This window comes from Heptranchias perlo, chromosome 5, assembly GCF_035084215.1.
Source record: "Heptranchias perlo isolate sHepPer1 chromosome 5, sHepPer1.hap1, whole genome shotgun sequence".
Lineage (NCBI taxonomy): Eukaryota > Metazoa > Chordata > Chondrichthyes > Hexanchiformes > Hexanchidae > Heptranchias > Heptranchias perlo.
In genome coordinates this window covers 23,051,929-23,077,529 of record NC_090329.1, presented here as the reverse complement: position 1 = coordinate 23,077,529, position 25,601 = coordinate 23,051,929, and the positions used below count along the sequence as shown (strand labels likewise).

General features: G+C 47.1%; 1 protein-coding gene across 1 annotated transcript; it reads left to right on the top strand.

Annotated features, from left to right (window-relative positions):
• The first annotated feature begins 353 nt into the window (after nt 1-353).
• rbm34 (RNA binding motif protein 34) lies at nt 354-24,463 on the top strand. Its single transcript, XM_067984114.1, has 11 exons — nt 354-417; nt 3,252-3,414; nt 5,120-5,247; nt 7,155-7,383; nt 8,392-8,451; nt 15,043-15,086; nt 20,105-20,188; nt 20,711-20,774; nt 20,870-20,912; nt 22,171-22,289; nt 24,094-24,463. Exons 1-11 carry the CDS (start codon nt 401-403, stop codon nt 24,358-24,360), a joined length of 1,218 nt encoding a protein of 405 aa, XP_067840215.1. The 5' UTR covers nt 354-400; the 3' UTR covers nt 24,361-24,463.
• The last annotated feature ends 1,138 nt before the right edge of the window (nt 24,464-25,601 follow it).

Here is a 25,601-nt window from a genome sequence, read left to right as displayed (position 1 = left end):
GGAATTGAATAAATACTTGAAGGAAAAATTTGCAGAGCTGTGAGGAAAGAGCAGGGGAGTGGAACTAAGTGGCTAGCTCTCTCTGGCACAGGCACGATGGACCGAATGGCCTCTTGCGCTGTATCATTCTATTATTGTAACTCACACTTTAAAAAAAGCCAATTTATCGATTGCCTTTTCTTGGGTTTTTCCGGGGAAAGGGGAGGAGAGAGAGAAAAATTGCGCAGAGGGGGAGAGAGCGCGCGCGGGCCTGGCGCACCCCGGAGTCTGGAAACTCTCGCTATATCGGACCGGCGGATCGCGGAACCTCGGCCCCGGCTCCGGATATCGGAGGACGGGTTCGTGAGACGGACGGAGCAGCGTGTTTCCGGTCCGGGCGGCGAATCCGAGGGGAAGAAAAATGGAGAAAATCCGAAGGTGAGAAACGGTGAGAGGGGGGAGAGGGAGAGGGAGTCAGAGGGTGACGGTCCCCTCCGAAATAGAGAGGGACAGCGAGACTCCCCTTTCTGGCCTCTCTCTCCTATTTCAAGTTTCCCTCTGACCAATTGATGATAATTCTCCTGCTCCAAACTCTATCATGTGCTCAGTTCCGACTTTGTCACTTTGGGGGTGCACCGCAGAATGATACCGGGGCTTAAGGTTTAAATTATGAGGACAGGTTGCATAGACTAGGTTTGTATTCCCTCGAGTAAAGAAGATTAAGGGGTGATCTAATTGAGGTGTTTCAGATGATTAAAGGATGTGATAGGATAGATAGAGAGAAACTATTTCCTCTGTTGGGGGAGTCCAGAACAAGGGGGCATAACCTTAAAATTAGAGCTAGGCCATTCAGGGGTGATGTCAGGAAGCCCTTCTTCACACAGAGAGGAGTGGAAATCTGGAACTCTCTCCCCCAAAAAGCTGTTGAGGCTGGGGGTCAATTGAAAATTTCAAAATTGAGATTGATAGATATTTGTTGGGTAAGGGTATTAAGGGTAAGGGAACCAAGGTATGTGGATGGAGTTAAGATACAGATCAGCCATGATCTAATTGAATTGCGGTACAGGCTTGAGGGGCCGAATGGCCTGCTCCTGTTCCTATTTCCAGGAATCTTCTAAGTCAGGATTTTTCGATGGTCAAATAAATTCTGACATGTATTCATTTAAATTCACTGCAGATTTAAGATTGCCTTGAATTTAATTTACATCATTTTTCACAAAATCAAATTTTATTTTGCTCAGAGTACTTGCAACTCCAAATATTCTTCAGGCCAATGTTTCCTGATTTTGAGACCTTTTTTTTTCAAGTAGTTTTTAATTTATTTTTCTGTCTGACCCTCTCCCTCTGGTCAGTTTGCTTAAGTTTGTGAAATGTTGTTTCTCTTTTATTTTGACTTTACATAGAATCTCATTGGATTTTCAAAAGGCATTTGATAAGGTGCCACATAAGAGGTTGTTACACAAAGTAAGGGCTCACGCGATTGGGGGTAATATATTAGCATGGATAGAAAACAGAGAGTAAGAATAAACGGGTCATTTTCAGGTTGGTAGGTTATAACTAGTGGGGTGCCACAAGGATCAGTGCTGGGGCCTCAGCTATTTACAGTCTATATCAATGACTTAGATGAAGGGATTGAGTGTAATGTATCCAAGTTTGCTGATGCTACAAAGCTAGGTGGGACAGTAAGCTGTAAGGAGGATGCAAGGGGATATCGACAGGTTAAATGAGTGGGCGAGAAGGTGGCAGATGGAGTGAAATGTGAGGTTATTCACTTTGGTAGGAAGAATAGAGAAGCAGAATATTTTTTAAAAGGTGAGAGACTTAGAAATGTTGATGTTCAGAGAGATTTGGGTGTCCTTGTACACGAATTGCAGAAAGTTAACATGCAGGTACAGCAAGCAAGTTAGCCTTTATTGCAAGAAGGTTGGAGTGTGAGAGAAGGGAAATCTTGCTGCAATTGTACAGGGCTTTGGTGAGACCACACCTGGAGTACTGTGTACAGTTTTGGTCTCATAAGGAAGGATATACTTGTCTTAGAGGGGGTGCAACAAAGGTTCACTAGATTGATTCCTGGGATGAGAGGGTTGCCCTATGAGGAAAGATTGAGTAGAATGGGCCTATATTCTCTGGAGTTTAGAAGAATGAGAGGTGATCTCATTGAAATGTACAAAATTCTTAAAGGGCTTGACAGGGTAGATGCTGAGAGGCTGTTTCCCCTGGATGGAGAGTCTAGAACTAGGGGACATAATCTCAGGATAAGGGGTCGGCCATTTAGGACTTAGATGAGGGTTGTGAACATTTTGAATTCTCTACCTCAGGGGGCAATGGATGCTGAGTCGTTGAGTATAGATTTTTGGACTCTAAGGGATATGGGGATCAGGCAGGAAAGTGGAGTTGAGGTCGAAGATCGGCCATGATCTGATTGAATGGCGCAGCAGGCTCGAGGGGCCATATGGCCTACTCCTGCTCCTATTTCTTATGTAATTTACAGCACAGAAACAGATCATTCGGCCCAACTGGTCTGTGCCGGTGTTTATGCTCCACACGAGCCTCCTCCCTCCCTACTTCATCTAACCCTATCAACATATCCTTCTATTCCTTTCTCCCTCATGTGTTTATCTAGCTTCCTCTTAAATGCATCTATGCTATTCACCTCAACTACTCGTGGTAGCGAGTTCCACATTCCCACCACTCTCTGGGTAAAGAAGTTGATGTTATGGATGGGGGGGGTGTTGGCTGAGCAGTGATTGGGAAGGAGCTGATTCTCTGACACGCTCGCTGCTCCAACCTGTGGCACTAGTAGAATTTGTAATTGCTTCAAATAACGTATTAGGGTTAAGGGGAGATTTAATAGAGGCATTCAAAATCATGAAAGATTTTGATAGAGTAAATAAGGAGAAACTGTTTCCAGTGGCAGAAGGGTTGGTAACCAGAGGACACAGATTTAAGATAATTGGCAAAAGAACCAGAGGGGAAATTAGATTTTTTTTTTACGCAGCGAGTTATAATGATCTGGAATTCACTGCCTGAAAGGGCGGTGGAAACAGATTCAATAATAACTTTCAAAAGGGAATTGGATAAATACTTGAAGGGGAGAAATTTGCAGGACTGTGGGGAAAGAGCGGGGGAGTGGGACTAATTGGATAGCTCTTTCAAAGAGCTGGCACAGGCACGATAGGCCAAATGGCCTCCTGTGCTGTAAGATTCTGTGGTTCTATTTAACTGGGTTTTACTGGGTTATCTGACTTTTTTTCTCTCCCATCTCTGTACAGTACTGGAACAAGTGTAGAAAAGGAGAGCTACATAGTGGGCCAGGTGGCAGACAGTCTGTTTCAGAAACCAGTGGCACAGAGCAGCACAACTCTACTGTCGACGCTCTTCACCACCCCTCCCTCCGCTGCTCAGCCGGTCTTCACTCCTGTGCCGGAGCACAAGGTAAGTACAGAATCTGGGGATACGCGTGGTTAGAATCAGGGCCCAGCTTAAACCGTGCGGGTCCAATTCAGTAAGTCACCCACATCTTGTCCTTCCGTGCATGATCAGATTCTCTGCGGTGGCTCAGTGGGTGTCACTCTCCCCTCTGATCAGAAGGTCGTGGGTTCGAGTCCCACTCCAGAGAGTTAAGCACATGATCAAAAGCAAAATACTGCGGCTGCTGGAAATCTGAAATAAAAACAGAAAATGCTGGAAATACTCAGCAAGTCAGGCAGTATCTGTGGAGAAAGAAACAGAATTAACGTTTCAGGTCGAAGACCTTTCGTCAGACTCTGATTCTTTCTCCACAGATGCTGCCTGATAGCTGAGCTTTTCCAGCATTTTCGGTTTTTACTTAAGCACGTAATCTAGGCTGACACTCCCAGTGCAGTACTGAGTGAGCGCCTCACTGTCGGAGGGGCAATACTGAGGGAGTGCTGCACTGTCGGAGGTGCCCTCTTTCAGATGAGACGTTAAACCGAGGCCCCGTCTGCCCTCTCGCGGATGGAAAAGATCCCATGGCACCCCGTCTGGGCCTATACGTGACTCCAGTCCCACACCAATATGGTCGACTCTTAACTGCCCTCTGAAGTGGCCCATCAAGCCCCTCAGTTGTATCAAATCTGTTACCAGTGGTTCAAGAAGAAGGCCCACCATCATCTTCTCAGGGCAACTATGGATGGGCAATAAATGCTGGGCTTGCCAGCGACACCCACATCCCACGAATGAATAATATTAAAAAATATATATATATATACCCAAAAAAATAGACTGTGTGGACACCCCATAGAGGGGGGGGGGGGGGCGGGGCTGCAGAACCCGCAAGTGAGTTGACCCATGTTTCTCTCCAAGCTCTTCACATAGCTGGGATCAGAATGCAGCCTTTGTTTTCACTGTTCAGCCACCACTCAAGTGTCCCAATTACCTATAATCTGCAGACGTGGGTATAGTCTGGGTCCTCAGATCTTTCAGTAATTAAACAGGCTTCGCCGTTAATCTTTGATATTGCTTTCCTGCAGTGTTCAGATATCTGATCCTTGCCTTTTTATAAACCCCCTTCCATTAAAGCCTCAGGATTCAGGATATTTTTGACCATTTTTTCACAAAGGATTTGGAGGGAAAAGAAGAGTTACGATTAACGTAGGTTATTTTATGAGCTGGGTGTAATCTCATGTGTAGAAAAAGGTTCTTGAATGAAAGGAGGTTAATATGTTGATTGGAAATTGGAAGTATGGCTAATTTTCATCGCCCCACCATTGCCTTCAGCTGCCTGGACCCTAAGCTCTGGAATTCCCTCCCTAAACCCCTCCGCGCCTCTCTCCACCTTTAAGACACTTTTAGTCACCTGTCCTAATATCTCCTTAGGTGGCTTGGTGTCAAATTTTGTCTGATAAATGCTCCTGGGATGTTTTACTACATTAAAGGCACTGTATAAATGCACTGTATAAAAGGGTTACTGACTCTCCTGCCAGTGGAAACAGTTTCTCCTTATTTACTCCATCAAAACCCCTCATAATTTTGAACACCTCTATCAAATCCCTTTAACCTTCTCTGCTCTAAAGAGAACAATCCCATTGAATCCTATCAATAGTAACTTTTAATCCCAAGATGTGCTGACTTGGATTATTCCACCCCTCCACCGCCCCCCCCCCCCCCCCTTTCCCAGGTCAGTGGTGAGAAGAGGAAAGTTGATCAAGACGATGGCGCAAATAAAGCCCAGCAACAACAGCCAAAGAAAAAGAAGCCCGCCCGAGAGAAGCCCTGTACGGCAGCCCAGAGGAAACTAGCCGAGCGGTAAGTGCCACGAGTTAGGGAAGAAGATCAGTCAGCCAATTCATTTAACTTTACAAAGCACACTTGGAGCATTGTGCACAGTTCTGGTCTCCATATACTCTGGTTAGACCACACTGACAGCACTGTGCTTAGTTCTGGTCTCCATATACCTTGGTTGGACCACACTTGCAGTACTGGGCACAGTTCTGGTCTCCATATTATAAAAAGGATGTAGAGGCATGGAGAAGGTGCAAAAAAAAGATTTACTAGGATGATACTAGAACTGAGAGGCTATAACTAACAGGAAGGGCTGAACAGGCTGGGGCTCTTTTCTCCAGAAAAGAGAAGGCTGAGGGGTGACCTAATGGAGGTCTTCAAAATTATGAAGGAGTTCGATATGGTAGACGTAAAGAAGATGTTTCCACTTGTGGGGGAGAGACCAAATCCAGGAGGCATAATACACGATAGTCACTAATAAATCCAGTAGGGGATTCAGGAGAAACTTCTTTACCCAGAGAGTGGTGAGAATGTGGAACTCGCTACCACAAGGAGTGGTTGAGGTGAATAACAGAGATGCATTTAAGGGGAAGCTTGATAAACACACGAGGGAGAAAGGAATAGAAGGATATGCTGATAGGGTGAGATGAAGTAAGGTGGGAGGAGGCTCGTGTGGAGCATAAACACCGGCATAAACCTGTTGGGCCGAATGGCCTGTTTCTGTGCTGTACATTCTGTGTAATCAGGCTGAGAGATTCTCCTGCCTGATCAGATGGTGAAGGAGGGGAATCTGATGGGGTTTGTTCAAAGTGGTGAAAGGTTTTTGAGAGGGTAAGTAGCTTTCACCAGCTGATGAATTGGCAACAGGGAGACATAGACTAGAAGATGAAAGGGGGAGGTTGGAAGAAATGTTTTTACACTGGGTGGGGGGGTTATTAGAACGAGGAATGCTTCACCACAAGGGGCTGTTGAGGCAGAGACTGCTCCGTCATTTAAAAGGCAATGGGATAAATTTGAAAAGTAAGATTACAACAGGATGCAGAGAAAGGGCAGTGAAATGGGATTAGAAAACACAGCTCCAGTTGAAGAGCTAGCAGCAGCCCGAAGGGCCAAATGGCCACCTACTAAGCTGTAATATTTATGTAGTTCATGGATTTTCCCTCCTATGACTGTTAATCTGTTCAGCAACTGCATTGCTAAAGAGAATGTACTAATGTGTTCTTGTTTCCTCCCATTTTAAAATGGCATCCTAACGTGCATTTCTGGTACACCCCCGCCAGACCTGCACGCTGTTGTAATCTCCAGGTGAGGTGGGGTTTGGGGGGCAGGTGTCTCTCTGCAGCACAGGCTGGGGAGCCGGGAGACGCGTGGCTGAGCTGCTACAGCTCCATCATGGTAAACGGGGAATGTCCCAGGAATGAGATGTATAGTTTGGTGGGGGGGGGGGGGGGATTGTAGGGTTGGATTGGGGATCTTGGGGAGAGAGGGGGTGGGGATTGGGGGGAGAGGGGTTGGAACACTGAGCCATAACAAGGACAGGATTGAGCTTGTGGGTAGCCTAGAGATGCTTAGCAGACCTGTCCCCCAGTCTGCGTTTGGCCCCGCCCCTTCCCCGTTTCGTCAGGGCCCCCCTAATCGGGGAATGTGGTACAGTAGATCAGGGGAGCGGTCAGCGTGGCGGCAGGATTGGGGTGTGACCGTGACCGAGCGCGTGGCGGCGGGAGCGGGGCGTGACCGAGCGCGTGGCGGCGGGAGCGGGGCGTGACCGAGCGCGTGGCGGCGGGAGCGGGGCGTGACCGAGCGCGTGGCGGCGGGAGCGGGGCGTGACCGAGCTGATGTAACGTTCCTCCAGCCTCGTGCCTTGTGGGCCCAGTCGTCCTGGGGTCGCTTGCAGACTCTAACTCGTCCTTTCTCCCCGTGTTGCACCGCAGGGAGAGCGCCCTGAACGCAGCAGACCAGGAAGGCGAAGGGGGACCGCGCGGTAAACGGAAACGGAGCAAGAAGGGGTTGGGAGGAGAACCCCCGGTAACTCCAGAGTTGCCGTCTGAGAAGGCAGCCAGTGCCGACACCAAGAAAAGTCCGGCCAATCCAGCGCTGGAGAGGATGAAGAATAAGAGGACTCTGTTTGTTGGGAACCTCCCCTCGGACTGCAGTAAGCAGGTGAGAGACGGCTGCAAATAAGGATTAGTGACCGTGACCGAGCGTGTGACGGCGGGAGAAATAAGGATTAGTGGACAGGTCGCCCGACGCACAGTGCGGTGATCAGGAGAAGGGGTGGGTTTAAGGAACTGTAGGTCATGTCTTGGCCTCGACATCTCCTACGTCCCTGGTCAGTTCCAGTTACATAATGATCCCGACAATCGAACAACAACTTGCATTTATACAGCGCCTTTACAGGAGCGATTATCAGACAAAAATTTGACGAGTCACATGAGATATTAGGACAGGTGACCAAAAACTTGGTCAGAGAGGTAGATTTTAAGGAGCGTCTTAAAGGAGGAGAGAGAGGTAGAGAGGCGGAGAGGTTTAGGGAGCGAATTCCAGAGCTTAGAGCCTAGACAGCTGAAGGCACGGCCACCAATGGTGGAACGATGACAATCGGCCATACTCCCAATTTCCAATCATTTGAGTCATGACATGTGGTGAGTGTAACAGGCTTGGGAGGAACAGGTGACTTTGGACCTCTGGTTCCCAAAACTCTCCACCACTGGGGGTTTAACCTCGCCTCATGTCTGGGTCTGTTGTAGACTAATTGATTGAGATTGTTTGCTATAATTAGTCAACAACGCCATTATCGTTGTATCACGGTGTCCTGGGGTTGATATTTATCCCTTAGCCAACATCAGTTTAAAGAAAACAGATTATCTGATCATTACCACATCGCTATTTGTGGGATCTTGCTGTGCACAAATTGGCTGTAATGCACTTTGTGATGTCCTGAGGTTGTGGAAGGTGCAATAGAAATGCAAAGTTCTTCCACACGACTACCAGGATGGTAGAAAGTGGACTAGGTGGACCTTGGTCTTTTTCCGTCTTGTAATTCCTACGTTCCTAACTAGTAATAAGATGCAAAGCTGTGTCAGTATCTAAGAACTTTCTTCTCCTGTTTCTGTGCGACTCACTTGACGAATTGCGGTGGTGATATATTGTTTGTATCTTGTTAAACAGATGATCACAGCCCTGTTCAAAGAATTCGGGCCAATTGAGTCTGTGCGATTCCGCTCAGTGGTAAGTTTACTGAATTTTTTTTGAGAAATAAACCGCCGTTGATTTCTTGTAGAAATGAAGCTGATTTGAGCTGTTGGAATCTGCGGGTTACAGTGTGAGGATTTCAGCGCAGAAATCAGTCAGTGACTTGTGTTGAGTGTTTCTATGTTTTGAGATCGCCATGAATTAGATGTTCGATGTTCTCCCGCACTTCAGCACCCCGTCCGGGAGGCTCCGCTCCCCGTGACCCCGCTCCCCGTGACCCCGCTCCCCGAGGCCCCGCTCCCCGACATGATAGCTCCCCAAAACCCCGCTCCCCGACCCGCGAGACTCCGCTCCCCGACACGACTGCTCCCCAAACCCGCGAGATGTATTTTGGTGTTCAAGAACACAGATCACTAAAAGTTAATGCACAGGTTCAAAAAGGCTAATGGAATGTTGGCCTTTATCTCGAGGGGGAGGAAGAGATGCTTCAGAAATACAGAGCCTCGATCAGACCCCATCTGGAGACTGCATTCAGTTCTGGGTACTGCACTTCAGGAAGGATATATTGGCCTTGGAGGGGGTGCAGCGCAGATTCACCAAAATGATACAAAGGCTTAAAGGGTTAAATTATGAGGCCAGGTTGACTGGACTCTGCTTGTATTCCCTTGAGTTTAGAAGGTTGAGGGGTGATCTAATTGAGGTGTTTAAGATGATGACGGCTGATTGTATCTTAAATTCATCTACCTGCCTTGGTTCTGTAACACATGCCCAACAAAAATCTATCAATCTCAGTTTTGAAATTTTAATTGACCCCCAGCCTCAACAGCTTTTTGAGTGAGAGTTCCAGATTTCCACTCCCCTTTGTGTGAAGAAGCGAGAGGTGAGCGCGGTGTGCGAGGAGAGCCCGGGAGGTGAGCGCGGTGTGCGAGGGGAGCCCGGGAGGTGAGCGCGGTGTGCGAGGGGAGCCCGGGAGGTGAGCGCGGTGTGCGAGGGGAGCCCGGGAGGTGAGCGCGGTGTGCGAGGGGAGCCCGGGAGGTGAGCGCGGTGTGCGAGGAGAGCCCGGGAGGTGAGCGCGGTGTGCGAGGAGAGCCCGGGAGGTGAGCGTGGTGTGCGAGGAGAGCCCGGGAGGTGAGCGCGGTGTGCGAGGAGAGCCCGGGAGGTGAGCGTGGTGTGCGAGGAGAGCCCGGGAGGTGAGCGCGGTGTGCGAGGAGAGCCCGGGAGGTGAGCGCGGTGTGCGAGGAGAGCCCGGGAGGTGAGCGCGGTGTGCGAGGAGAGCCCGCGAGGGGAGCCCGGGGGGTGCGCGCGGGGAGCCCGGGGGGGTGCGCGCGGGGAGCCCGGGGGGTGCGCGCGGGGAGCCCGGGGGGTGCGCGCGGGGAGCCCGGGGGGTGCGCGCGGGGAGCCCGGGGGGTGCGCGCGGGGAGCCCGGGGGGTGCGCGCGGGGAGCCCGGGGGGTGCGCGCGGGGAGCCCGGGGGGTGCGCGCGGGGAGCCCGGGGGGTGCGCGCGGGGAGCCCGGGGGGTGCGCGCGGGGAGCCCGGGGGGTGCGCGCGGGGAGCCCGGGGGGTGCGCCCGGTGGGCGAGGGGAGCCCGGGGGGTGAGCGCGGTGTGCGAGGGGAGCCCGGGGGGTGAGCGCGGTGGGCGAGGGGAGCCCCGGGGGCTGGGGGGAGAGGTGAGAATAAACCCCTAAAGTGATGTCAGCATAAGGGAAGGAGCTGATTGGTGAGTGTTTTTTCTCTGGTGAGTGTTTTCTTTTTGAGTCTTAAATTTATTTTTAAGTTTAGTTAATAATAAAATAAATAGAAACATAGGGAACCTCAGACCCGTTGAATGCGCATCCTGTGCCATGTGGGAACTCCAGGATGCTTCCCGTGTCCTGGACAACCACAGGTGCAGGAAGTGTGGTCACCTGGAGGAGCTCGAGCTCCGGGTCTCGGAGCTTGAGCAGTAGCTGGTGTCACTGCAGTGCATCTGCGAGGTTGAGAGCTATGTGGATAGCGCGTTTCAGGAGGTGGTCACCCCGCAGCTTAAGAGAGTGGAGGCAGAGACGGACTGGGTGACCGCCAGACAGACAAGGAGGACCAGGCAGGTAGTGCAGGAGTCCCCTGAGTGCATCTCACTCTCTAACCAGTATTCAGTTCTGAGGGAGTACTCCTCTGGGGAGTACAGCCAGAGCCAAGTCCACAGCACCATGGTTGGCTCAGCTGTACAGGGGTTGGGGTGGGGGGAGGAGGATAAAGGTCAGGAGAGTGATAGTGATAGAGGATTCTATAGTTAGGGGAACAGACAGGCGTTTCTGCGGCCACAGAAATGATTCCAGGATGGTATGTTGCCTCCCTGGTGCCAGGGTCAAGGATGCCACTGAACGGCTGCAGAACATTCTGGACGGGAAGGGTGAACAGCCAGAAGTTGTGGTCCATATCGGTACCAACGTCATAGGTAGAAAGAGGGATGAGGTCCTGCAGGCAGAATTTAAGGAGTTAATAAAGAGATTAAGAAGCATGACCTCAAAGATAGTAATCTCCAGATTACTCCACGTGCTGGTGAGTATAGAAATAGGAGGTTAGAGCAGATGAATGCATGGCTGGAGAGATGGTGCAGGGGGGACGGCTTCAGATTCCTGGGGCATTGGGACCGGTTCTGGGAGGTGGGACCTGTACTGGCTGGACGGGTTGCACCTCTGGAGCTGGGACCAATGTCCTCGCGGGGAGGTTCAGTAGTGCTGTGGGGGAGTGTTTAAACTAATTTGGCAGGGGGATGGGCACCAGGATGTAGCATTGGAAAGGAGAAACAAGGTGCACAAAAGATTGGGAGAGAAAGATAGCACTAGAGTAAGAAATAGTACAGTATTAGGTGGGATCAGACTGAGAGAATACGAGAATATCTAAGAGGTTTACAGTACGTGTGTAAACGCACGAAGCGGGGTAAACAAGGTTGGTGAGCTGCAGGAGCAAATAGCCACATGGGAATATGATGTTGTGGTGATAACTGAGACCTGGCTCAAAAAAGGGCAGGATTGGGTACTAAATATTCCTGGATACAAGGTGTTCAGGAAAGATAGGGAAGGAAAGAAAGGAGTGGGGGGTGGCAGTATTGATTAAGGAGAATATTGCAGTGTTGGATAGAGAGGATGTCCTGGAGGGTTCAAGGACAGAATCTATTTGGTTAGAGTTAAGAAACAATAGAGGTGCCATTCTACTACTGGGTGTATTCTATAGCCCACCAACTAGTGGGAAGGATATAGAGGAGCAAATTTGCAGGGATATTACAGAGAGGTGCAAAAGCCATAGAGTTATGATAATGGGGGACTTCAACTATCCTAATATAGACTGGGATAATAATATAAGGGGCAAAGAGGAGGAGGAATTTTTGAAGTGTGTTCAGGAGAACTTTCTTGACCAGTACGTTTCCGGCCCAACGAGGAAGGGGGCATTGCTGGACTTGGTTCTGGGGAATGAGGCGGGCCAAATGGAGCAAGTGTCAGTGGGGGAGCATTTAGAGAGCAGCGATCATAAGGTTTAGAATAGCTATGGAAAAGGACATGGACCACTCTAAAGTAAAAATACTGAAATGGAGGAGGGCCAATTTCAGTGAGATGAGAACAGATCTGGCCCGGGTAAATTGGAATTAAAGATTGGAAGGCAAAACTGTAGTTGAACAGTGAGCTACCTTTTAAAGAGGAGATGGTTCGGGTACAGTCTAGGCACTTTCCCACAAGGGAGAAAGGTAGGACAACTAAAGCCAGAGCTCCCTGGATGACAAAAGAAAGACAGAGTAAGATGAAGCAGAAAAAAGGGGCGTATGACAGATGTCAGGTTGTTAACACAAGTGAGAACCAGGCTGAATATGGAAAGTTCAGAGGGGGAAGTGAAAAAGGAAATAAGAGGGGCAGAGAGAGAGTATGAGAATAGACTGGCGGCCAACATAAAAGGGAATCCAAAAGTCTTCTACAGGCATGTAAACAGTAAACGGGTAGTAAGAGGAGGGGTGGGGCCGATTAGGGACCAAAAAGGAGATCTACTCATGGAGGCAGAGGGCATGAGTACTTTGCATCTGTCGTTACCAAGGAAGAAGATGCTGCCAGAGTCTCAGTAAAGGAAGATATAGCTTAGATACTGGATGGGCTAAAAATTGATTAAGAGGAGGTACTAGAAAGGATTGTTGTACTTAAAGTAGATAAGTCACCCAGTCCGGATGGGATACATCCTAGGTTGCTGAGGGAAGTAAGGGTGGAAATTGCAGAGGGACTGGCCATAATCTTCCAAACATCTATATATAGGGGGGTGGTGCCAGAGGACTGGAGAATTGCAAATGTTACACCCTTGTTCAAAAAAGGGTGTAAGGATAAACCCAGCAACTACAGGCCACTCAGTTTAACCTCAGTGGTGGGGAAACTTTTAGAAACGATAATCCGGGACAGAATTATCAGTCACTTGGACAAGTGTGGATTGATTAGGGAAAGCCAGCACGGACTTGTTAAAGGCAAATCATGTTTAACTAACTTGATAGAGTTTTTTGATGAGGTAACAGAGAGGATAGATGAGGGCAATGCAGTTGATATGGTCTATATGGACTTTCAAAAGGCATTTGGAAAGTGTTGCATAATAAGCTTGTCATCAAGATTGAAGCCCATGGAATAAAAGGGGCAGTGGCAGCATGGATACAAAACTGGCTAAGTGACAGGAAACAGAGAGTAGTGGTGAACGGATGTTTTTCGGACTGGAGGGAGGTATACAGTGGTGTTCCCCAGGGGTTAGTACTAGGACCACTGCTTTTCTTGATATATATTAATGACTTGGACTTGGGTGTACAGGGCACAACTTCAAAATTTGCAGATGACACAAAACTTGGAAGTGTAGTGAACAGTGAGCAATGATAGACTTCAAGAGGATATAGACAGCCTGGTGGCATGGGTGGACATATGGCAGATAAAATTTAATGCAGAAAAATGCGAAGTGATTCATTTTGGTAGGAAGAAGGAGGAGAGGCAATATAAACTAAGGGGTACAGGAACAGAGAGACCTGGGGGTATATGTGCACAAATTGTTGAAGGTGGCCAGGCAGGTTAAGAAAGTGGTTAAAAAAGCATATGGGATCTTGGGCTTTATAAATAGAGGCATAGAGTACAAAAGCAAGGAAGTCATGATGAACCTTATAAAACACTGGTTTGGCCACAACTGGAGTATTGTGTCCAGTTCTGGAAAGATGTGAAGGCCTTAGAAAGGGTGTAGAAAAGATTTACTAGAATGATTCCAGGGATGAGGAACTTTAGTTACGTGGATAGACTGGAGAAGCTGGGGTTGTTCTCCTTGGAACAGAGATGGTTGCGAGGAAATTTGATAGAGGTGTTTAAAATCATGAAGGATCCAGACAGAGTAGAGCGAGAGAGAGAGAAACTGTTCCCAGTGGTGGACGGCCAAGAACCAGAGGACATAGATTTAAGGTGATTGGCAAAAGAACCAAAAGGTGACATGAGGAAAAACTTTTTTACACAGTGAGTGGTTATGATCTGGAATGCACTGCCCGAGGGAGTGGTGGAGGCAGATTTAATCATGGCTTTCAAAGGGGAACTGGATAAGTACTTGAAAGGAAAAAATTTTCAGGGCTATGAGGATAGGGCAGGGGAGTGGGTCTAGCTGGATTGCTCTTGCATGGAGCTGGCATGGACTTGATGGGCTGAATAGCCTCTTACCATGCTGTAACCTTTCCATGATTCTATGAAGTGCTTCCTGTCATCACCCCTGAACGGCCTAGCTCTAATTTTAAGGTTATGCCCCCTTGTTCTCGACTCTCCCACCAGAGGAAATAGTTTCTCTCTATCTACTCTATCAAATCCTTTAATCATCTTAAACACCTCAATCAGATCACCCCTTAATCTTCTATACTCGAGGGAATACAAGCTTAATCTATGCAACCTGTCCTTGTAATTTAACCCTTTTATCTCCGGTATCATTCTGGTGAATCTGCGCTGCATCACCTCCAAGACCCAATATATCCTTCCTCAGGTGTGTGCCCAGAACTGAACACAATACTCCAGATGGGGTCTAACCAGAGCTCTGTACAGCTGTAACATAACTTCCACCCCTTTGTATTCCTCCCCCCTTGAGATAAAGGCGCAGCAACCGTCGGTATTGGGACGGGCAGCACATAGGAATAACACCACCTGCACATTCCCCTCCAAGTCACACACCATCCAGACTTGGAAATATATCACCGTTCCTTCATCGTCGCTGGGTCAAAATCCTGGAACTCTCTACCGAACAGCGCTGTGGGAGAACCTTCACCACACAGACTGCAGCGGTTCAAGAAAGCGGCTCACCACCACCTTCTCCAGGGCAATTAGGGATGGGCAGTAAATGCTGGCCTTGCCAGCGATGCCCATATCCCATGAACGAATAAAAAAAAAAGACACAAGGGGTGGGAGGTTTATAAACACACACCTGAGTTCGCCTGCCCAGGTGTTGATGGAGCTGCATCAGTGCTGACCCAAAGCTACGTCACTGCGTTGGTTGTTGTGGGGCTGGGAGATGAGCTGTGTCACCACCTTGTTCTGAAAGACTTTTTTTCTCCTCCTGCTTGTATGAGAGTGAAGTCATTAATATGATGTATTTCTCTTGTTCCTCTGACTAAAGGCACGTGCAGAGCCGAACATCTCCAGGAAATTGGCGACTATACAGTAAGTCACTCCGCTTGTTCGCCGGTGTGTGTTGAATTCAATGGGAGGCTCATCTCTGACCTTTTTTAAAAAAAAGGCAAAGCACTGGGGTTCATTTCTAGAGGGATAGAATTGAAAAGCAGAGATATTATGTTAAACTTGTATAGAACCTTGGTTAGACTACATTTGGAGCACTGTGAGCAGTTCTGGTCTCCATATTGTAAAAAGGATATAGAGGCGTTGGAGAAGGTGCAAAAAAGATTCACAAGAATGATACCAGAACCGAGAGCTTATAACTAACAGGAATGGCTGAGCAGGCTGTGGCTATTTTCTCTGGAAAAGACCAGGCTGATGTGTGACTTGATCAAGGGGTTTAAAATTATGTTTGATAGGGTAGATTTAAAGATGATGTTTCCACTTGTGGGGGAGACCAAAACTAGGTGCCATAAATATAAGATAGTCACTAATAAATCCAATAGGGAATTCAGGAGAAACTTCTTTACCCAGAGAGTGGTGAGAATGTGGAACTCGCTACCACAAGGAGTAGTTGAGGTGAATAACATAGATGCATTTAAGGGGACACTAGATAAGCACATGAGGGAAAAAGGAATAGAAGAATATGTTGATAAGGTGAGATGAAGTAGGGAGGGAGGAGGCTCGGGTGGAGCATAAACACCAGCATAGATATGTTGGGCCGAATGGCCTGTTTCTGTGCTGTAAATTCCATTTAAGTTACATTGAAATTGCATTCCATCCAAATTGTTGAGTGAGTGTAAATGTCACAAAGGGAGCTGCCTGTACATGTGCTGATGTGGAATCCCAATTTCATGTCCGTGTGGCCCAACTAACCACTGGTATTGAAGGTGACCCCTTGCACTGGTACAGCGAGCAGCTCCTTTTGTTGCAGTTTGGATTTTAGGCCACAGTACTTTCCCTTTTAAGATTTTTTTTTAGATAGGAGCAGGAGTCAGCCATTTGGCCCCTCGAGCCTACTCCACCATTTAATGAGATCATGGCTGATCTGATTTTTACCTCAACTCCACTTTCCTGCCTTTTCCCCATATCCTTTGACTCCCTTGCTGATCAAAAATTTGTCTAACTCAGCCTTGAATATATTCAATGACTCAGCCTCCACCGCTCTTTGGGGCAAAGAATTCCAAAGATTCATGACCCTCTGAGAGAAGAAATTTCTCCTCATCTGTCTTAAATGGGCGACCCCTTACTCTGAAACGATGCCCCCTAGTTCTAGATTCCCCTATGAGGGGTAACATCCTCTCGGCATTTACCCTGTGAAGCCCCCTCAAATCTTATATGTTTCAATAAGATCTCCTCTCATTCTTCTAAACTCCAGCGAGTATAGACCCAACCTGCTCAATCTTTCCTTATAAGACAACCCTTCCATACCCGGAATCAACCTCGTGAACCTTCTCTGAACCGCCTCCAATGCAAGTATGTCCTTCCTTAAATAAGGGAACCAAAACTGTACGCAGTACTCCTGGTGTGGTCCATCCCCTTTGAATTAAAGGCCAATGTTCCATTTGCCTTCCCAATTGCCTGCTGTACCTAACTGTACCTGTATGCTAACTTTTTGTGTTTCATGTACGAGGACACCCAGATCCCTCTACCGCAGAATTCTGTTGTCTTTCTCCATTTATATAATATTTTGCTTTTTTGCTCTTCCTACCAAAGTGGATGACTTCACATTTTCCCACATTATACTGCATCTGCCAAATTTTTGCCCACTCGCTTAACCTATCTATATCCCTTTGCAGATACTTTGTGTCCTCCTCACAACTTACTTTTCCACCTATCTTTGTATCATCAGCAAATTTGGCCACAGTACACTCGCTTCCTTCATCCAAGTCATTGATATAGATTGTAAATAGTTGAGGCCCCAGCACCGATCCCTGCGGCACCCCACTAGTTACAGATTGCCATCCTAAAAATGACCCCTTTATCCCGACTCTCTTTTCTGTTATTTCTCTAATCTGTGCTAATATATTACCCCCAACACCATGAGCTCTTACTTTGTGCAGTAACCTTTTATGTGGCACCTTATCAAATGCCTTTTAGAAATCCATCTACTGGTTCCCCTTTATCCACCCTGCTCGTTACTTCCTCAAAGAACTCTAATAAATTTGTCAAACACGATTTCCCTGTCATAAAACCATGTTGACTCTCCTTGATTTTATTTTGAGTCTCCAAATGTCCTGCTACTACTTCCTTAATAATGGATTCTAGCATTTTCCTAGTGACAGATGTTAGGCTAATTGACCTATAGTTACCTGCTTTCTGTCTCCCTCCTTTCTTGAATAGGGCTGTTACATTTGCGGTTTTCCAATCCACTGGGACCTTTCCAGAATCTAGTGAATTTTGGAAAATTACAACCAATGCATCCACTATCTTTGTAGCCACTTCCTTTAAAACCCTCGGATGCAAGCCATCGGGTCCAGGGGACTTGTCAGCCTGCAGGACCCATTAGTTCACCTAGTACTTTTTCTCTAGTGATAGTGATTGTTTTTAGATCCTCCCTCCCCTTTGCCCCTTGATTATCTGCTATTATTGGTATGCTTTTAGTGTCTTCTACTGTGAAGACAGATACAAAATAATTGTTCAATGCCTCTGCCATTTCCTTGTTTTCCATTATTATTTCCCCAGTCTCATCCTCTAAGGGACCTATACTTACTTTAGCTACTCTTTTTATATGCTTGTAAAAGCTCTTAGTGTCAGTTTTTATATTTCTTGCTAGTTTACTCTCATAATCTATTTTCTCCCTCTTTATTATTTTTTTAGTCCTCCTTTTCTGGTTTCTAAAGTTTTCCCAATCTTCGGACATACCAGTAATCTTTGCCATGTTGTATGCCTTTTCTTTTAACTTGATACCATCCCTAGTTAGCCATGGTTGGTTACACCCTTCTGTGGAGTCTTTCCTCCTTACTGGGATATATTTTTGTTGAGAGTCATAAAATATCTTTTTAAATGTCTGCCACTTCTCATCTGTTTTCCCAGTTCATTTTAGCCAACTCTGTCCTCATGCCATTATAATTGCCCTTATTTAAGTTTAATACAGTAGTTTCAGATCCAAGATCCTCACTCTCAAACTGGATGTGAAATTCTATCGTATTATGATCACTGTTTCCTAAGGGATCCTTTATTTTGAAGTCATTATTTAATCGTGTCTCATTACCCATTTCCAGATCTAAAATGGCCTGTTCCCTGGTTGGCTCCCCGATGTATTGGTCTAAGAAGCAGACCCGAATACACACTATGAACTCCCCCTCAGGGCTATTTTGCCAATTTGATTTGTCTAATCTATATGAAAGTTAAAATCGCCCATGATTATTGCTTACTTTTTTAAAAGCCCCCATTATTTCTTGATTTATATTTTGCCCTACAGTGTAGCTGCTGTTAGGGTGCCACTCCCACCAGTGATTTCTTACCTCTACCCAAATTGATTCTACATCTTGATCTTCTGAGCCAAGATAATTTCTCACTATTATACTAATTTCATCCTTTATTAACAGAGCTACCCCACCACCTTTACCTTTCTTCCTATCCTTCCGAAATGTCAGATACCCCTGAATATTCAGTTTCCAACCTTGGCCACCTTGCAACCATATCTCTGTAATGGCCACAGGATCATACCCATTTGTTTGTATTTGTGGCATCAGTTCATCCATCTTATTACGAATGCTGCGCGCATTCAGATAAAGAACATTTAATTTTGTCTTTTTACCATTTTTTTCCTACTCTGACCCCATTTGCTAGTGCACGCTTATGTTTGTTCACTCTGTCCCTTCCTGTCATACTCTGTTTATCATTACCTCCATCACTTTCCTGTACTACTTCCTTGTCCTTTCTCTTCAACATTCTAAATTTCCCCCCACCTGAAACCCCCCCCCATTTAGTATAAAGCCCTAAAGCTTTTGTTATCCCAACAAAATAAGTGGTTGGTTGATATGATTATAGCAAATGACTGGAAGGAGCTTGTTTTTTAACCCAGTCCTCAGATCTGTTGGTTGCTAAACGCTGATTATTAACAATTTAGATTCTTTTCTGATTTTTTTTTAAAAAAAGAAATAGGTCCCAGAAAAGTACAGATGTGGAGACCCCTGTCTGCTGACACCAGTTGGTCAGCACAGACCAGGGATTGCATGCCATATAGATCAGTGCTGCTCTCATACACTGGAAATCATTCACATGCTTTTAAGTTAGAGATTCTCTTCCTGTGGCAGCTCCCTTGATTAATCGGCATTTATCACGTTCTTTTTATTACTATGGAATCGCAGTCTGGTGCATCACTGACCTAAAGGCTGGAATGCCTCAGATTTGATTCTCGGCCTGAGCCAGTAGACATGCTGCGTTTTCCCCCCCGAGTGTCTTTGGATTGGAGAGGGGAATCAGGTGGGTGTGGGGTGTGTACGTTAGGTGGAGGATAGCTCTTTCTAAAGGGCCGGCACAGGCACGGTGGGCCGAATGGTTCCATGATAAACTCATCCTGCAGTATATTCCTTTAAATGTATCCTGGAGTAGTTGAGGTGAATAGCATAGATGCATTTAAGGGGAAGTTAGATGAGTATGTGAGGGAGAAAGGAATGGAAGGATATGCTGATAGGTTTAGATGAAGTAGGGAGGGAGGAGGCTCGTGTAGAGCATAAACACCAGCACAGTCCAGTTGGGTCAAATGGCCTGTTCCTGTGCTCTAAATTCTATGTAATTCCTTTAAACGTATCCTGCAGTCTTTATTTAAACTACAAATGATACTGCCCTCCAGTGGTCTCCATGAGTATGTGTTCTTCAAACCCAATGCTGAAAACCTGTGTTACTGCATTTTAGCTGCAATTACATCACTTGTGAACAAATTAACATTGAACCTGAACGTAGCCCTTGTGTCTGTGTGTGCCTGCAGTTGGTTTATTTTTAAATATTGTGGCACCATTCCCTGCCTTAGATGTTTGAGTCTGAAAGTACAAATGGACAGAAGATTTCTCACTGAAATGATTTCTCTCTCACCCCGCTGTTCCCCTCGGTGACTCCAGGAGGAAGGTTCATCCCAAGAGGAATAATATGAACGTCTACATCGTGTTTAAGAAGAACAGTGATGCAGTCAAAGCCTTGAGAAGGTACACGGTCAGACTCAAACTTGCACCGTTCAGTGGCAGTGTCGGGGGGGTGGGTGTTGCTTTTGACTTTACGAATGATAACGAGGGGCGTGTGTTTTAGATTCAAGCCCCTCCGTGGTGTTTAGTTTATTTATAACCAGAGCTCGTTGGTGTTTAGTTTATTTATAACCAGAGCTCGTTGGTGTTTAGTTTATTTATAACCAGAGCTCGTTGGTGTTTAGTTTATTTATAACCAGAGCTCGTTGGTGTTTAGTTTATTTATAACCAGAGCTCGTTGGTGATTCGTTTATTTATAACCAGAGCTCGTTGGTGTTTAGTTTATTTATAACCAGAGCTCGTTGATTAGTTTATTTATAACCAGAGCTCGTTGGTGATTAGTTTATTTATAACCAGTGCTCATTGTTGATTAGTTTATTTATAACCAGTGCTCATTGTTGATTAGTTTATTTATAAACAATACTCTTCCTTTTCCCCTATATTTTGTACATGCAAGAACTAAACAAATTCTGTTCTTTTTAAAAGGAATGGATGTCAAATAAAAGCTGGGTTTCATATCCGGGTGGACCTAGCCAGCAAATCAAACACTGTGAGTTAACAATCAGAGTTTTAAAGTGAGTTAATTTATACTTTACTGGCTACGGTCAGAACGTCTCATTTTTATTGTTTATTATTTTTTTACAGCATGATCATCGAAGATCGATCTTTTTAGGCAACTTGTCATATGGTAAGATGAACCTTACTGTGACTAGTGATGTGCTTTGTCAGTGAGTTATTCCATGTAGTTCTCCAGTGTTATTTTGGGGGTTTCAAACTGCAGGGTTCCTTCGAAGAAATGAAGTGTCACTTGTGCAGAACAGACTTTTAATCTTGTACCCTTCTCATACTGCTGAACCCACCGAGATCCACACGAGACTGTGTGGTCAAAGAAAGAAAGACCGAGCCTTTCACGACCTCAGGACCCAAAGTGCTTTGCAGCCAATGAAGCACTTTTTGAAGTGTGGTCACTGTTGTAGGAAACGCAACAGCCAGTTTATGCACAGCAAGATCCCACAAACAGCAATGAGATAAATGACCAGATCATCTGTTTTAGTGATGTTTGTTGAGGGATAAATATTGGCCTCGGTTTAATGTCTCATCTGAAAGACGGCACCCCCTCAGTACAGCACTGGGAGTGTCAGCCTGGATTATGTGCTCAACTCTCTGGAGCGGGACTTGAACCCACGATCTGCTGACTCAGAGGTGAGAGTGCTGCCCACTGAGCCACGGCTGACCAGAAAGAAACACTGTGAATGCTGCAAATCTGGAATGAGACCAGACAATACCAGGAGTTCACTGCGGGTTCGTCAGCATGCAAGAGAGGTACGAGTGGCTCTAACAAAGGGTTGAGCGCCATATTGGACAGGTTGTGTTGTGTGTCCTTGACTGCTGTACTGTGACCACCTGTGTCTCTCGAGCATTGATTGAGGAGACACTAGTGGCGATTGTTCCAATTGTTAATTCATGAATTGGCATCTGGAGTATTGGTGGATGCCAACTTTAACTTGGAGACTCCAGTGCAGTACTGAGGGAGCGTTGCACTGTCGGAGGTGACGTTAAATTGAGGCCTCTTGTGCCTGTTCTGGAGGTCGGTAAAGATCCCTTGTGTGCTAATTGGCTGCCACAGTTCCTACATTACAACAGTGACTACACTTCAAAAAAAGTACTTCATTGGCTGTAAAGTGCTTTGGGAAGTCCTGAAAGGCGCTTTATAAATGCAAGTCTTTCTTTTATAAATTGAGGTATTAGGAACACACCCTCAACATATCCTGTTTAATGTTCAGTGGGAAGCTGTTCCACTTCAGACAGTCCTCCCCAGCCCCCCCCCCCCCCCCCCCCCCCCCGGCCACTCGATCTGTTTGAAGATCTCGGGGTTTTGTAAAAGTAGTTCTGTTGTTGATTGATTAGCACGTTTACTGACTCTGCTGTGCTCTGATTGGGTGTAGAGATTAGAGAGGACGAAGTACGCGATCACTTCCGGGAATGTGGGGCGATCGAGTCGGTGCGGATTGTGCGGGACCGAGAATCGGGAATGGGGAAAGGCTTCGGATACGTTCTGTTCCAGGTGAGGAGATACAGTCAGTGGGCCCGCAACTCGGAGACCTGCTGCCTTTCAGTCCCATCAGAGAATTCCACCACACAGGATGAAGCCATCCAGCCCATCACACCCATGCTGGCTCTCTGAAAGAACTATTCACTCAGTCCCTTTCCCCATGCCCATTTCATTCTTCTGCCCACATCCCCTGCTATTCTTTGAAAAGTGCTATGGGATCTTTTATATCCACCTGAACAGGTAGATGGGGCCTCGGGTCAAAACAAATGAAGGGAAAGGGAGCTCATTGGGGGTCATTTTGACTTTAGGCGATAGTGTAACCAGCCACCCGTTAAACACCTCTCCTGATTTTCGTTTCCGCTGACTTCAATTGTGACAGAAATCGGGAAAGATGTTTAATGAGTGGCCGCAGCCAATGTCGCCCAGATCCTAAAGTCAGAATGACCCCCAGTGTGTTTCCTCTCCCTTCATTTTTGCCCGTCTCCTCTTACTCCCCTTCCTCTTCAGCCTTGGCCAAGGCAGCTAATGGGTTAAAATGTCTCCTGCACCTTTCTGAAGGCTTTTGGGATTTTTGTCCCTTTATTCTGACACTCCCCTTTCATTTTTACCAACACACAATGTTATGCATCCACCATCCTCCCTATACTGTCCAACCTGAAGCTATGCCAGTGAACTCACTCCAGGAAAGTTGGGTGCAAACAGCACCTTTCCATTTGAGTCGAAGATCCAGCATTCCGGTCTAAATGGTGCTGATAATAGGAATGTTGAGACTCGGCAATGATCTGCTAACTGGTCACCTGTGCCACCGTTAAATCAAACAATCTTTGTTGTTTTCCAGTTTGAAAAGCTTATGCACCTCAGTCGAAATCGGCATGGATTGAACTGGGGGGTGGGGGGGCTTCCCCAATCCATGTGATGTAGCATCACCGGGGAGGTGCATTTTCCCCACTGAGGGTAGTTGGGGGGTCGGAGGGGGGGAGGTGACTAGTTCGTGTTTAATACATTGCACTGCTGGGGGTCCCACAGTGGAGGAACACAGTGACCGTCCAACATGTGACACCACCACTCTGCAGCGCATGGATTTGCAACGCCTCGATTTTAAAATTCTCATCCTCGTGTTCAAATCCCTCCATGGCCTCGCCTCTCCCTATCTCTGTCACCTCCTCTGGCCCTACAACCCTCCAAGATCTCTGTGCTCCTCCAATTCTGGCCTCTTGTGCATCCCAGATTTTAATCGCTCCACCGTTGGTGGCCATGCCTTCAGCTGCCTCGGCCCTGAGCTCTAGAATTCCCTCCCGAAACCTCTCCGCCTCTTTACCTCTCTCTCCTCCTTTAAGACGCTCCTTAAAACCTACCTCTTTGACCAAGCTTTTGGTCACCTGTCCTAATATCTCCTTATGTTGCTCGGTGTCAAATTTTGTTTGGCAATCGCTCCTGTGAAGTGCCTTGGGACGTTTTACTACGTTAAAGGCGCTATATAAATGCAAATTACAGCAAGTTACTGTCCTCCAACTCACCCCAACAATTTACAAGCAATCTACGATTGCCTGGATTCCACACACAGACCATGAAGCAACAAAAGTCAAATTAGCAGCTCAAAATTACAACCACGCTGCAGAACCAGACTATTCAATTAAATAGGTTAGGGACCAGGGGGGTGTCGATTGGCCCAATCACCCCAGAATCTTGTCTCACCTAGTTTGGCGAAGAGGGGTTTTGGGGGGGCCTCCATTCTTACAGATTGCACCTGAAGAGTCCAACACAGGAGGGTGGGGGTTTACAAGATGCAGTTAACGGTGCCTGCTTTCTGTTGCAGAGCACGGACGCTGTAACTCTGGCCCTCAAGCTCAGCGAGTCCACGCTGAAGGGTCGTAAGGTGCGAGTCAGCCACTCGGTGAGGAGCCCGCGGGAGCCGGCCGGCAAGGACCGAGTGATGAATCCCGGAAAACCCAGGCAGCCAGTGGAGAAACCACCAGTCAAGGGGTTCACCGGGACCATGGCCAAGCCGACGGTGGAGAAGAAGAAAATGAAGAAGAAAGGGCAGAAGAGTAAACCCAACCAGAGGAAGGGCCGGCAAGCTTAACACAGCAAGTGGTGAAAGCAGCGTCCTCTCCTCACTCCCTCCGCCGAGGCACCGATTCACCGGCAACGCAACTTGGGAGTTTTCAGACTGAGGGGCCGGGAAGGGGGTGGGGGGAGGGTCTTGAAATAAATCAAAGGCCCGATATGTGGGAGAGAGCTTTTTACCGAGAGTGCTCCCCCTCCCACAGGCTCTTCCCCCCCCCCCTCCCCCTCTCCCACCTTGACCATATGGTTCGGAGAGGGCTGCCACTTTTTAAGGTTTATTGTATGTAAATGACTCTCCGGTGGCCCCCGCTGATTTCTGAGGTGGGCCTGTTTTGTTTTTTTGCCTTGAATCGTGCACCTCAGCTGAAGAGACATTTTTACACCGTTTGTGTTGCCCCCACCCTCCCCTCCCCTCCCCCCGGTAAATAAACATGGACGATTTGATCAATCGCAGTGAGCATGCTGAGGTACGTTTGTCCATTTTTTTCAACGTAAACCAACAGAGGGGGTTCTGAGCAGCAGCGCTAAACGGAAATGAGGGCGAGAGAAATAAAGCGGAAAATTAAAATGTGACCACAGGAGGCCTGCGGGGTGGCCCTGGTTGAACCATCTTCTCCGATCTGTGCGCTGCCAGCTTACTCCACGACCGTGGCAGTGAACACTGCTAGAAGGAGGAAGATCATCTGCTCATTATCACATTGCTGTTTATGGGATCTTGATGTGCACAAATTGGCTGCCACGTTTCCTACATTACAACAGTGGCTACACTTCAAACATACTTAATTGGCTGTAAAGCACTTTGGGACATCCTGGGGTCGTAAATGCAAGTCATTCCTTCCTTCTCTAATCTATTTTACCTAATCTTTATATTTTATCTAATCTAATCTACATAGGTTTTGTAAAGGACCGATCTAAATCAGAACACCCAGATCTGTTTGTACAGCGAGAAACAGTGTTTTTTTATTCGTTCATGGGATGTGGGCGTCGCTGGCGAGGCCGGCATTTATTGCCCATCCCTAATTGCCCTTGAGAAGGTGGTGGTGAGACACCTTCTTGAACCGCTGCAGTCCGTGTGGTGAAGGTTCTCCCACAGTGCTGTTAGGAAAGGAGTTCCAGGATTTTGACCCAGCGACGATGAAGGAACGGCGATATATTTCCAAGTCGAGATGGTGTGTGACTTGGAGGGGAACATGCAGGTGGTGTTGCTCCCATGTGCCTGCTGCCCTTGTCGTTCTAGGTGGTAGAGGTCGCGGGTTT